The sequence below is a fragment of the Aotus nancymaae genome, unplaced genomic scaffold, assembly GCF_030222135.1.
Source record: "Aotus nancymaae isolate 86718 unplaced genomic scaffold, 86718_ANA_hifiasm-v0.15.2.pri h1tg000051l, whole genome shotgun sequence".
NCBI classification, from domain to species: Eukaryota; Metazoa; Chordata; class Mammalia; order Primates; family Aotidae; genus Aotus; species Aotus nancymaae.
The window spans coordinates 7,917,715-7,932,748 of record NW_026988465.1 but is presented as its reverse complement, the minus strand read 5'-3'; the positions used below and the strand labels follow the sequence as shown (position 1 = coordinate 7,932,748).

Genomic DNA, 15,034 nt, shown 5'->3' with positions numbered 1-15,034 from the left:
GGCTGAGGCAGGAGAATTGCCTGAACCCGGGAGGCGGAGGTTGCGGTGAGCCGAGATCGCGCCATTGCACTCCAGCCTGGGTAACAAGAGCGAAACTCTGTCTCAAAAAAAAAAAAAAAAAAAAAAAATTTCTACTTTGGAGAGAGGGATTAGACATTAGCTCGGCAGAGCCTGGGCATAAAAGTCACCCAAGACAACTGTCAAAGGCACATGTGAAAACCTGTCAATTGCAGAGAGGTCAGCCCTGCTAAGGTGACCAGAGTGGGCTCTAAGCACAAATTGTCATTGCTATAGATGGGACTATGTCCTCCCGAAATTCACATGTTGGAGCCTTAACCCTCAATGTGATGGTATTTGAGATGGGGCCTTTGGTAAGAGAAGTTTAGATAAGGTCACAAGGGTGGGATCCTCATGATGGGATGAGTGCCCTTTTAAGAGCTGTGGCTCGGTCCCAGCGTGGTGGCTGTAATCCCAGCACTTTGGGAGGCTGAGGTGGGTGGATCCTCTGGGGTCAGGAGTTCAAGACCAGCCTGGCCAAACACAGTGAAACTCGTCTCTACTAAAATTCAAAAATTAGCCGGGCATGGTAGTACATGCTTGTAATCCTAGCTACTCAGGAGGTTGAGGCTAAAGAATAGCTTGAACCCTGAAGGCAGAGGTTGCAGTGAGCTGAGAACATGCCACTGTACTCCAGCCTGAGCAACAGAGGGAGACTGTGTCTCAAAAAAACAAACAAAAAAAAAAACAAAAAAAACACAAAAACCTCTGGTTCTCTGTCTACCTTATAAGCCCACAGCAAGAAGCCAGGTCTCTGCCCATGTAGGCACACAGCAAGAAGCCAGGAAGAGGCCATCACCAGAACCCAACCATGCTGGTACTCTAATCTCTTACTTCTAGCTTCCAGAAATAAATGTCTGTTGTTTTAGCCTCCCTATCGATGGTATTTGGTTATAGCGGCCTAATTGGACTAACACAGCCATCTAGACCAGTGTTTCCTCTACCATGGGCAATGAAAGTCATTACAGGAGGCCAGGCGCGGTGGCTCAAGCCTGTAATCCCAGCACTTTGGGAGGCCGAGGCGGGTGGATCACGAGGTCAAGAGCTCGAGACCATCCTGGTCAATACAGTGAAACCCCGTCTTTACTAATACAAAAAAAAAAAAATTAGCTGGGCATGGTGGCGCGTGCCTGTAATCCCAGCTACTCAGGAGGCTGAGGCAGGAGAATTGCCTGAACCCAGGAGGTGGAGGTTGCGGTGAGCTGAGATCACGCCATTGCACTCCAGCCTGGGTAACAAGAGCGAAACTCCATCTCAAAAAAAAAAAAAAAATAGAAAAAAAGATAGTCATTACAGGATTACATGAATCCATAAATGCACCAAGCAATGACTGTAGACTGAATAGATGGCTCACACGTGCACTGTTTTTCAAATATGCGGTATATACGTATTGTTGGAATTAATAAAAAGCAAGTTTATTTTAAAATGCTACAAAAATCAAAGTACTTTTTTACCATTGTGCATTTTATCAACCAGTTTTAAAGACAGTAACTATCATTCTGGCGTTCATAAAACTTTGACTTGAAAATACTTGGAGCCACTGACTTGAATTATGAGGACCAACTGAGTCAACCAAGTTTTAAAGTCAACCAAGCCCGGCGCATGCTTCAGCTTCCGGTACTGAATTTCCTCAGCTTGCAGAATGTAGTGTCAATTCATGACAGCCTTACAGAAAAAAACCAAAAACATGTACCATAGGAAAAAGACTTATCAAGATGGCTCCAATTTCCAAAATGTTTAAATATATAAGTGCGTCTTTGAATCCATGGTATCATAATTTGAATGCCAAATTACCTTTTTTTTTTTTTTGAGACAGGATCTTGCTGTCACCCAGGCTGGATGGAGTGGCATGATCATGACTCACTGCAGCCTCAAACTCTGGGGCTTAAGTGATCCTCCCACCTCAGCCTCCCATGTAGCTGGAACTACAGATGCACGCCACCACACCTCGAAAATTTTTTGTAGAGATGGAGGTCTCACTACGTTCCCCGGGCTAGTGTTGAACTTCTGGATGCCATCAATCCTCCTTCCTTAGCCTCTGAAAGTGCTTGAATTACAGCCGTGAACCACTGCACCCAGCATAATTACCTTTAACTTGAGCTATATTGAACAAAATCAATCTAGCCTCCAAAGTTTCTAAAATTTTACCTTTTACACTCTTGAAAGACAAAAAAATCATGTGAATCAGCTCCAAGTTAAATCAGTAGTAGCTAAATTTCGCATATTTGAATAACAAAAATGGCTTTCTATTATCTGAACAGAGCTAGCCATATGTCAAGAGCAGCTAAATAAAAATGTTTCTCAGGGCTGGGCGTGGTGGCTCACACCTATAATGCCAGTACTTTGAGAGGCCAAGCCGGTGGATCATCTGAGGTCAGGAGTTTGAGACCAGACTAACATGGTAAACCCCATCTCTACTAAATACAAAAAATTAGCTGGCTATGGTGGCACATGCCTGTAGTCCCAGCTACTTGGGAGGCTGAGACAGGAGAATCACTTGAACCCAGGAGGTGGAGGTTGCAGTGAGCCGAGATTGAGCAATTGCACTTCAGTCTGGGCAACAAGAATGAAACTCCATCTCAAAAAAAAAAAAAAAAAAAAAAAAAAAAAAAAAAGGCCAAGCACGGTGGCTCACACCTGCAATCCCAGCATTTTGGAAGGCCGAGGTGGGTAGATCACAAGGTCAGGCGATCAAGACCATCCTGGCCAACACAGTGAAATCCTGTCTCTACTAAAAATACAAAACATTAGCCGGGCGTCATGGCATGCACCTGTAGTCCCAGCTGCTTGGGAGGCTGAGGCAGGAGAATTGCTTAAACCAGTGAGGCGGAGGTTCCAGAGAGCCGAGATCATGCCACTGCACTCCAGCCTGGGTGACAGAGCAAGATTCTGTCTCAAAAAAAAAAAAAAAAAGTTTCTCAGAAAAAAAACAGACTTTTTTCTACAATGAAATGCATTTCCAAATGACACTATGATGACCATAAAGTGGTCGATAAATCCAAATACAATGTTTAAACTCACTTTTATTTTTACATATCATTTAAATATTCTTTTCTCTGTGCCAGAATATCCTATTAATGAAAAATTAATAGCCAATTAGTAGCCAACAATATACTTACCTTCACTACTACTCTTGGAAATAATCTAATAAAAAGAAAGAAAAATAAAGCTCGTATTATTTTAAAACAGCATGATAAACTATAATATGAATGTATTAGTGTTAACTTTCTCTAATAGGCAGGTATTGACTTTACAGAAGAATTTTAGAGAAAGCCTAGTTGAGCCTTAATCACATCCTTAAAATATGCATATCACTCTCAATCAGGTGACTTATATATTATTTGTATATATGAAAATAAATCACTTCTCATTTTTCTTTAACGTTGTTTATATATAGTTTCTTACTATGTCATATTTAATAATATTCTAATAATAAAACATGAAAGTCTTTTTTTTTGAGACAGAGTTTCACTCTTGTTGAAACTCAGGCTGGGGTGCAATCACATGGTCTTGGCTTACTCCAACCTCCGCCTCCTGGGTTCAAGCGACTCTCCTGCCTCAGCCTCTGAAATAGCTGGGATTACAGGCACCCACCACTACACCTGGCTAATTTCTGTATTTCAGTAGAGACAGGGTTTCATCACGTTGGCCAGGCTGGTCTCGAACTCCTGACCTCAGGTGATCCACCCGACTTGCCTCCCAAAGTGCTGGGATTACAGGCGTGAGCCACCACGCCCGGCCACATGACAGTCTTTTGACAAAAATTGCATATCAGAGAAAACCATGTTTTATAAATAACTTGAAGATTCCTGCCAATTACTAGTGGTATTTGCTCAGTGAAGCATCCATCCCCTCCTTACCAACGCTGTGTCGAAGAAGTCTTCTATAACACGAATCAGTGATGTGTCTGAGGCTAAGGCTTCTGAGGTCAGAATTCCTGTTGTTCTTTCAAACCAGAAAACTAGGTACACAGGAGAACACTAATGTAACTACGTAAGACTAAAGGCTGCCTATTCAATAAAATTTCACAAGACAATTTTCTCGTTAGAAAAAAGTAATCTTAAAGATCTTTTTCCATTCCATTCCATTCCAACGAGGCCTGGCTCTGAGGCTTCCCACCCAGAACACTTCGGGATGCTGCCATACTACTACAGAGCTGGTAAGTAAGCTCTCAGAGGTCAGCAGGAAATAGAGACCCAGCCAGGATGCCAGAAAGCCATATAAAGGGACTAGTGGGGAACATTTAAGAGATAAATGAGGCCAGGCATAAATGATTACAGATGGCTCACATCTGTAATCCCAGCACTTTGGGAGGCCGAGGCAGGGGGATCACTTGAGGCCAGGAGTTCAAGACCAGCATGGGAAATTCGTCTCTGCAAAAAATATAAAAATTAGCTGGGCGTGGTGGTGCACACCTCTAGTCCCAGCTACTTGGGAGGCTGAGGTGTGAGGATCACTTGAGCCCAGGAGGTCAACACTATAGAAAGCGCTGTGATCACATCACTGCACTCCAGCCTGGGTGACAGAGCGAGACCCCCTCTCCAAAAAACAAACAAACAAAAAAAGAGATGAATGAACCTCCCTAGCACAGTGGAAGAAAAATCTTGCAATCTGAGAATCTGCTGAACATAAACTATCAAAGAAAATACAGAATTTGGAAAGTTCTCAGAAGTATTTGTGGTTAAAATAAATATGCCTCAGGCCTAGGTATCTTTCTTTTGCAAAAAGCTTCCAGCTAATTAGAGATTTTTTTCCTATAGGAATATATATCCAATTTATTATTAAATTGCTGGGATTGATATAATTTAAAATAAACTGTAACCTTTCCTCTCCCACCCCAGAATATACAGTATTTACTCAATAAAGCAAAAGCCATCTTATTTTTCTCATCATTTTTGCTGAGACAGGTCACTCTTAGAAAAAAATATTTAAGAAAAATCCTGCAGGCATAGTTAGAAATCATCAATTAAACATGACATCAGTCACATGAGTTTCTCAAGAACAACTCTTGCAGGAGTCAGGCCTTCAAAACTTTGTATACTTTGGGCCAAGAACCTGACACACCCAGTCTGAAGATAAATAAACCAGTTTTCAACCTTGGCTGTGCATTAGGAAAACCTGGGGAGTTAGGAAACATCCCCCCACCCTCAAAGCCTGGGACCTATCCCACACCCAGTCATCAGAATCACTGGTGTTTCACCCCCACCTGAGTTTTCTATTTTAGGTTTAAGAATGTTTGTGAAGGCTCTCCAGGTGACTGTAATGTACAGCAAGTTTTGAAAGCCATTACTACGTTCCAAGTAAGGTTTCTTTTGTCTCAAATCAGACAAATATACTTGCACTAGATTGAATCATCCATCTTCTGAAGAAAGCTTTTCTCCAATAGCTCAAGAGAAGAAATGTCCCTGTATGCAGCAGAACTCACTGCTAAGGCTGTATTTGCTCCCTCCCTATGTTCATGCTCAAAATTCTGTGCTTTTTAAATACACTGCCAGCACTCCATGTATCCCTCTAAAGCCTGTCGCCCTCCCAGTACCCTCCCAAATACACTGGTTGAGTAGACACAGAAGTGGGAGAAAGGCTGCACTATCTCGTCAATACTTGGGAACAGGAAATTCTCACTGAACCCATTTATGTGCCCTGGTCACGCACTGTCTAACAGACACTCCAGCTCTCCCAACAGCGGTATCATTACTAGAAGCCAGACACAATAGCAATGACTTATTAGCAATATGGTATCAGACAAGTTCCTTAATCCTCCTGGATTTTAAGGTACAGGACTAAAGATATTCCTTTCTGTAGAGAGGTTTTTTTTTTTTTTTTTGAGATAGGATCTCACTCTGTCGCCCAGACTGGAGTGCAGTGGCACGATCTTGGCTCACTACAATCTCTGGCTCAAGCAATTCTCCTGCCACAGCTGCCCGAGTAGCTGGGATTACAGGAACATGCTACTACTGCCCAGCTAATTTTTGTATTTTTAGTAGAGATGAGGTTTCAATATGTTGGCAAGGTTGGTCTCAAACTCCTGATCTCAGATGATCCACCCACCTCAATCTCCCAAAGTGCTGGGATTACAGGTGTGAGCCACCGTGCCCAGCCAGGAATTCTTATTCTATGGAGTAGAAGAACTTCCAAGCACACTTTGTGCTGCATCTGCAAACACAACTGTCTTTAGAAGTATAGAGTCTAGGCTAGGCGTGGTGGCTCACACCTGTAATCCCAGGGAGGATTAAGGGAGGGAGGCTGAGGCAGGCAGATCACTTGAGGTCAAGAGTTTGAGACCAGCCCGGCCAACATGGTAAAACCCTGTCTCTACTAAAAATACAAAAATGAGCTGGGCATGGTGGTAGGTGCCTGTAAACCCAGCTACTCCAGAAGCTGAGGCAGGAGAATTGCTTGAGCCCAGGAGGCAGAGGTTGCAGTGAGCCAAGATCACACCACTGCACTCTAGCCTGGGTGACAGCATTAAGACTCTGTCTCAGAAAAAAAAATAAAGAAAGAAAGAAAAGAGGTATAGAGTCTAGTATCCATTCTCTTTGATAATGTTGATCTATTGCCAAAACCTATGTGAAATAATGTATCTAAATTATGGTTATGAAATTTCCATCACCAACTAGAATTCCAGTGGAATATGGAAATTCCTCCTTGATTTCAAAACTCCAGTAGGGATTTGATCTGACACTTTTTTAAACCGTGGGAGGGAATTCTTAAAGCAAAATAGAAAAGTTGGGTTGGGGCATATTCCTATTCATACCCCAAAAAGTCAGCTTAGGGTTCCAAAGTACACTTAGGACATCTCTGCTTCACTTCCTTTGAGATTTACCTCCTTTCCTCTGCTTCCTATTATCTGCATAAGTCAGTGTATCGGCAGGTCAAGTGGGGTTACTTGCAAAATGAAATATATACGTTTTGCATAAGCACATCTTTAATTCCCCCTGCAAATACTTAAAGTCCCTGAGAGGAGTTTGGGAAAGTCTGGAGTTTGCTTTCTCTCCTGAGGGGGTAGCTCTATAATTAGATGCATTTTAGAGTATTAAAGGGCTGAGACAGATCTTGGCCCAATCTGGCCTTAATAAACTTTAGGTACTAGAGCTCAAGGGTTAAATCACAGACATTATTAGCAGCCAGATCATCCTTCCACCCTACTTCTTCCTCCACCCCTCCTCATCAATAAACAAACTTGTCTCTGGGCTGCAAAAACCTCACCATTAAAAGAGGGAAACTGCAGCCAGGTGAGGTGCTTCACGCCTGTAATCCCAGCACCTTGGGAGTCCAAGGCAGGCAGATCACTAGATCAAGAAATGAAGATCATCCTGGCCAACATGGTGAAACCCCATATCTACTAAAAACACAAAAATTAGCCGGGCATGTTGGCATGCACCTGTAATCCCAGCTACTCGGGAGGCGGAGACAGGAGAATTGCTTGAACTCAGGAGGCGGAGGTTGCAGTGAGCCAAGGTCACACCATTGCACTCCAGCCTGGCTACAGAGTGAGACTCCCTCAGGAAAAAAAAAAAAAAAGAGAGAACTGAAGCAAAGAGATGCTGCTAATTCTGCTTTGCTTCCAGATGCCATTATAAAGGCACTCATCATGTTATCTCCTGGTTAATATTTTTAAAAGAATAAAATTGGATAATTTGGATAACTTTAAGCAAAAATGTTTTTGCTTTTTTTTTTTTTTTTTTCAGATTCATCCAAGGTTTAGAAAATGGGAAAAGTGAGGTATTACAAGGGCAAAGGAATTTCTGATGATAATTTTCCTAGGTCTAATCTTGTTAATAAAGCCTATTAAAATAGTTCTAGAGCCTACTCATCTTATTTTCCCCAAAATTCACTAAAATAATTTAAAATAATAATTACTGCATCGGCTCATCAGGAGAGTGGCTGTGTCGACTCAATCCTGTGCACTCCCAAAGTGCCTTGCGTAGCAGATACATCAGGAAATGCATGTTGAATTTAATTTTTGTTTAGATATAAGCGATAAGAATGGACATCAATTTCTTTTCAAATTGGATTTCAAAAGGAACAGAAAATACCAAACTTAACCAAACAACTGAATCCACATAAGTTCTTTAAGTTACCCAAAGCCATATAAAATTAAAATAGGACACTTATCTTTGGGATCAGTCCCTGCTGAATTAGCAAATGTTCATCTTCTTTCAGGCCGTCTATGAAGAATTGCTGAATACATTCCAGCAACAGTGACACATACTGAAATTCATTTTTATCCAGTTCCTAGGTATAAACCACACTAAATTAAAACACTTCTAAATAATTATATATTCATATTTTGGTCACAAAGCAAACCAGCTTACTTGCCTTGTTTATTAATCTGTCAAGACGGTATAATAGAAGACGATTATATTTTTGAGGAAAGTGGCTCTCTTTCTGTTCAAAGTATTCTTCTATTTTCTGAAATCCTTTATCATGGAATGCATCCATAATAAGTGATTGAAGCTGAAAAGATGATAGTTTGCGCATTACTTTTTTCCCAATAACATTTATAGTAATTTTTTTTTTTTTTTGCTCTTGTTGCCCAGGCTGGAGTGCAATGTCATAATCTCAGCTCACTGCAACCTCTCCCTTGAGGGTTCAAACAATTGTCCTGCCTCAGCCTCCCGAGTAGCTGGGATTACAGGCATGTGCCGCCACACCCAGCTAATTTTGTATTTTTAGTAGAGACGGGTTTCTCCACGTTGGTCAGGCTGGTCTTGAACCCCCAACCTCAGGTGATCCGCTCACCTTGGCCTCCCAAAGTGCTGGGATTACAGGCGTGAGCCACCACACTCAGCTTATAGTAATATATCTCACTGATATCATTATCAATAAGAATTCGGTGTGAAATAATATAGGGTAAATATAGAATGGCGATCTCTACTTAAATAGTAAGCAATCATTTCACAAAGGATTGATGTTCCTGTTAAGACGAGAGTTCCCAAAATGTGGTTCCTGGACCACCCGCAGCATTGACCTCACCTGGGAATTCTTAGCACTCAGACCCAGGGCAGAATCTTTCAGGTGATTCTCATGCATGCTTAAGTCTGGGAACCCCTGACCCAAGGAAAATGACACTTGAGTCACAGATGTCATTAGGTGAATATCCTCAGCAATATTGGGAATTCTAAAACACTAAGTAACATAAATGATCATAATGGAAGGAAGAAAATTAAAACTAATAATTATAGATAATGAGTATGCAAATTGACCATAATGAATGAAATTCATCTTTTCTGCATGCACATTAGCTAAGACATGCTTCTAAGTATGTATACTTGAATAACAGACATTTCCTTAAACATTTAAACTAGAAAAGATTTTTTTATCTTTAAAAAAATCCAGTCCAATCCTACAGGTTAAATTATACAATACTGTTTTAATAAGGAAGCAATTTACTTCCTACAGCTCAAAATTGCACTTATTCTTAGTACTGAATTAAAAGGGAAAACGGCATTTAAAATTATTCCTTTTAAACAGAATGCTTTCTAAGTTAACATATAGTGAGCTTTTTTGTGCCAAGTGTGTTAAGTGTTCTGCAGATGTTATTTTTTAATCCTCACCATGGCCCTGAGAGGTTAGGTTCTTTATCTCAGAGAAGTATAACTATAGAAGTAGCAAGGATAGGAAAGGTTACAAACTTATGTGAGATCACTCAGCTGAAATTCACTCCCTTTTACCTGCTTAAAACTCTGCCGTCGCCAGACGCAGGGCTCACGCCTTAATCCCAACACCTTAGGAGGCCAAGGCAGGAGTATTGCTTAAGCCCAGAAGTTTGACACCCGCCTGGGCAATATAGTGAGACCCAGTCTTTGCAAAAAATGAAAAACTAGCCAGGCGTGGTGGCTCATGCCTGTTGTCACAGCTACTCAGGAGGCTGAGGCAGGAGAGTCACTTGAGCCCAGGAGGTTGAGGCTGCAGTGAGCCATGACTGCACCACTGCACTCCAGCCGGGTTGAGAGAGATCTCGTTAAAACAAAACAAAACAAAACGAAACTTTGCCATGGCTTCCTCTGCATTCAGAATAAATCCAAATCCTTTGCTTTAGTCCACAGAACTCTGCATGATCTGATCTCTGTCAGCTTCTGCAGTCTGACTTCCCTGCTAATGAGTCCTAGAATAAGTCAAGCTCTTCCTTGCCTCTGGGCCTTTGAACTGACTGTTCTAGGCCTTGACTTTGTCCCACCACTTTCCACATGGCTGGCTCCACTCAGATCACAGCTTAAGCATCACTTTTTCAGGTAGGTCTTCCAGGACCACCTTAAGTAGACCAAGTGCCTCCTAAACACTCCCAATTTTTCTTCATCACAATACCTGTTCTTTTTCTTCCTGTTTTCTTTGACTCTCTGCCAGTCTATAAGCTCCATAAAGGTAGAAGTTGTGTTGATTTTGTTCAGTACTATCTATCTACATCTAGAATAGCACAGGGTACAAGATAGTTTAGACTAGGATATCGGCAGGATAGCTTACGGTGAAATCGGACGTGAGCATTAGGGAAGGAGAAGAAATAAAGATTTCTCTGCTTCTGATTTGAGCAATTGGAGGAACAATTTTGCTAATAACCCAGGGAACACAGAACTAGAAAGAATAAACACACACACACACACACACACACACACACACACACACACACACAGAGATTATAAAAGAAACTTGATCTTTACCCAGAAAGCCTTATCCTGGGCCTTCCCAGTCCCATCTTCCTTAATAGACTGCAAAGGAGCTTCATTCTTCTGTGTGCAATAAAAACATATTTTTAAAATTTTTTTTATTTCGAAATGCATTTCAAGTTTTAAATATAAAGCAAAAAAATTTAAGGTTTGTATTGTTTTCCTGAACAGAAATTTTTGTTTGCTCATATTATAGGTCTAAGTAAAATAGTACTTAGAAAAAAAACTATCCAACCTTCTTTAGCATGGTCTAAGACAAATACAATACAAACTATCAGAAGAAGCAAAGCAGATATCATTTGATAATCATATAAAATAAACTCTATAATGAGGATTATAAAGAAGTAAAAGACTTTGAACTAATAAATTTTCAGAATGACAGCTTGTAAAATAAAGTCATTTTATTAATTTTATTTTTAAAAGTGTCATTTTCAGAATAACAGCTTGTAAAATAAATTTAAAGTGTCTTGGAGGCATCATACTACCTGACTTCAAAATATACTACAAAGCTATAGGAACAAAAACAGCATGGTACTAGCATAAAAACAGACACAGACATAGACCAATGGAACAGAATAGATAACCCCGAAATAAATCCACTTCTTTATATCCAACTGATGTTTGACAAAGGTGTCAAGAACATTCATGGGGAAAAGACAGTCTCTTCAATAACTGGTGCTGGAAAAACTGGATATTTATATGTGGAAGAATGAAACTAGATCCCGTGTCTCACTATATACAAAAATCAACTCAAAATGAACTAAAAACTTACACTTAAGATCCCAAACTATGAAAGAACTAGAAGAAAATATAGGGAAAACACTTTAGGACATTGGTCTGGACACAAATTTTATAGAGAAGATCTCAAAATCACAGGCAATGAAAGCAAAAATAGACAAATGAAATTATACAAATCAAAAAGCTTCTTATATAAAGGGAATTAATAGAGTGAAGAGACAACCAGCAGAATGGGAGAATATATTTGCAAACTATGCATCCAACAAGCCATTACTATCCAGAGTATACAAGGAACTCAAACACCTCAACAGCAAAATAACTAATCCAATTAACAGTGGGTAAAGGAGCTAAATAGACATATCTCAAAAGAAGGCATACAAATGACCAACAGGTATATGAAAAAATACTCAACATCAGTAACCATTGGTAAATGCAAATCAAAACCAAAATGAGATATTATCTTACCCCAGTTAGAATGGCCATTATCAAAACAAAAAACAAATGCTGGCAAGGATATGGAAAAAGAGGAACTCTTCTACACTGTTAGTAGGAATATAAATTAGTATAGACAATATGGAAAACAGTATGGAGGTTCCTCAAAAAACTAAAGCCAGAACTATCATACAATCCAGCAATCCCACTCCTGGAGATATATCCACAGGAAAATAAATCAGTATGTCAAAGGCATATCTGTACTCTCATGTTTATTGCAGTGCTATTCATAATAGCCAAGATCAAGCTAAGTGTCCATCAGCAGATGAATGAAGAAAATGTGGTAATATTCACATAGTGGAATACTTTTCTGCCAGAAAAAAAGAACGAAATCCTGTCATTCATGGTAACATGGATGAGCCTGGAGCGGATTACGGTAAGTGAAATAAGCCAGGCACAGACAGACATACTGCACAGCTAACTGGGAGGAGTAAGTTCTAGAGTACGATAGCACTGTAGGGTGACTATAATGAACACTTTATTACATATTTTCAAATAGCTAGACGAGTAGATTCTGAACATTCCAAACACAAAGAAATAACTGAGGTGATGTGTTTGCATAAGTACCCTGATTTGATCATTACACATTGTATACATGTATGGAAATATCACACTATACCCCATAAACATGTGCAATTATGTGTCAGTTATAAATGATAAAGGCAAAGCAAAAGAACTATTGTCTTAGTAGATAATTGAGCAGAGGTGATAGTGGGATAGAAGGAACAGCTCAAGCTGCAATTAAAATTGGGTATTAATTCACAGCACAAACTGGCATCAAATAAACACTATGCTATGGATCTATAAACAATTTCTAAGTTTTGTCAACAAATTCTGAATTAGTGCGAAATACTTCCCATCCCACAGAAAATATTCCCGGGAGCCTTTATGTTAAGCTTCTTTACCTCTTCTCTATAGACACTGCCCTATCTCTCCTTCAGTTCAATTTGTATGCAGAGATGCTCTGTGTATTTTAATTTCTATCTCCTTTCAACCTTCTCTGGCCTTGGTGATCAGTACTCTGCAAATTCCAAAGAAATGCTTCCTGTTTCTGGAATTTCTGGAGCCACTCTAGTGCACAGAAAGGTATTCTCCCACCCCCTCGCCGCTGTGAGGAACACGTGGCAGCTTTTGTGGATAGGAACTTGACAGGAAAATCAGAAAGTGAGATGGTTTAGGCAGAAAAGATCGTTAGATTTTCTGAGTTTCAGTCTCCTCATTTAAAAAACATGATAACACCTATATGGAAGGATTGGAGTGAGGACTGACTGAGAGAATGTTTGTAATGTCCTAAAAATGGCTCAGCGAAAGGCAGCTTTCAACCTAAGAGGGATGGTGAGGAGGCTATGCTTAGGTGCTCTGAATTTAAGCGTAGCTTGATGTTAGAATGGTTTGTGTCCCAAATCTGTTTCCCCACGGCTAGGAAGATGGTGCCAGATAACAGATGGATTTTATGGAAAACAAGAGTTCCTGGATCTAGGCAAGCAGTCATCCCTGGCTATCAGAATCACCTGGGGTCCTCACTAACAAACTAACAAACTACGGGCCCACCCTCGACCAATTAAATCAGAATTTCTACCAGTGGGAACCCAGGCAGAAGAATGTCAGAAACAAGTCCCAGGTGGTTTTTATTGTTATTATTATTTTTTTTTTGTAGGGGGTGGCCCAGGTGGTTTTTGTTTGGGTTTTTTTTTTTGGCGCCCCAGGTGGTTTTTGGTTTTTTGGCGTCCCTGGCTAGGCTCAAACTCTAAGTGTTTTTATTTTGTACTATTTATTGATAAGTAATAACTGCATCTTTATTTACTCATTTATTTATCTTCGGGATGTCCTTTGTCGTTCGGTTAAACGAAGCCCCAGCACTTGCGGCTGCTTAACCCTACTGCACTTTCTACGCAGCAACATGGAAAAAGAGCTGGAAAACCGGCTAGGAAAATACGCAAAGCAACTAGACAAGAACTATCTCGTTGCTTTCCGAACACCAATTTTCCGGTTTTCCGTTTCCTCAGCGCTATATTAGCGCGGGATCAGAGGTTTCTGTTCTGCCTCATCTCACTGCAAGCTGCCAATGCACTCCAAGCAAACCCCAGGAGGTGGCGGGGGACGGTGCCCAACGCCCGGTCTCTGGGCAAACACCTCAGCGCTGAGACCCAGGGACCCCGTGCCCTCGAGCACCCTCGGACTGTGGACAGAAGGTCCGGGCCCTCCCGGGGTCACTCACCGCTTGCATCCCGAGGCTTCCGTCCTGACCTGGCGCGCAGCTCAAGTTTGCGGCGCTCGGTCCGCCCTCTGCGGTTTCCTCGTCCAAAACCCCCGCCCGCTGGAGACGCTGACGACTCTTCTAGTCGAATCTTACTCCACAACTGTAATTGACGAATCCCTCCTGAAGTCTATTAGAGCCGTGTTTGAGACTCTAGAAACACGTGCAAGTAACTAGCGCACACGGGCCAAGCCACCTGGGCGCACGCACACACCCTTTAAGAGACAGCCAACACCAAAGGATCTGAACTATGTTGTTTAATCGTTTCTTCTTTGAGAAATTCCGAACAGATAGGCATCCGCTTTGCAGAAGCTGATCCAAGTGTTCACCCTTTTGGGGTGAAAGCCAGCGGAGCAACCGGGTGCGGGGGCTCACACCTGTAATTCCAGCACTTTGGGAGGCCGAGGCGGGTGGATCACTGGAGGTCAGGAGTTCGAGAGCAGCCTGGTCAACATGGCGAACCCTTGTATACACTAAAAATACAAAAAATTAGCCGGGCGCGGTGGCATGTGCCTATAATCCCAGCTACTGGGGCGGCTGAGGCGGGAGAATCACTTGAACCCGGGAGGCGCAGGTTGCGGTGAGCCGAGATCGCGCCACTGCACTCCAGCCTGGAAGACAGAATTAGACCCTGTCTCAAAAACAAAACAAAACAAAACAAAACAAAAAAAACAACAAAACAACAAAAAAACAAACAAAAAAAAACCAAGAGGAGCTGTTTTTGGTCCATTGATGTGTGTAGACAGAAGCTGAACCCTTTCCTATGGCAACCAGACTTGTACCCGATATTATTAATACATTCCTGATTTCACACACACAAAAACTG

The 15,034-nt window shown here is 41.3% G+C and overlaps 1 protein-coding gene across 1 annotated transcript in view; it reads right to left on the bottom strand.

The window, feature by feature from the left end:
• Window positions 1-14,178, bottom strand: part of SYCP2L (synaptonemal complex protein 2 like) — a 159,546-nt gene extending 145,368 nt beyond the window's left edge. Inside the window, exons 1-6 of the mRNA XM_021672656.2 lie at window positions 14,170-14,178; window positions 10,716-10,784; window positions 8,377-8,514; window positions 8,169-8,292; window positions 3,918-4,018; window positions 3,177-3,201 (exon numbers count right to left, since the gene is read on the bottom strand). Of these exons, the coding sequence (XP_021528331.2) occupies window positions 3,177-3,201; window positions 3,918-4,018; window positions 8,169-8,292; window positions 8,377-8,514; window positions 10,716-10,784; window positions 14,170-14,178 (466 nt within the window). The remainder of the gene's footprint in view (window positions 1-3,176; window positions 3,202-3,917; window positions 4,019-8,168; window positions 8,293-8,376; window positions 8,515-10,715; window positions 10,785-14,169) is intronic.
• Window positions 14,179-15,034: the final 856 nt, after the last annotated feature.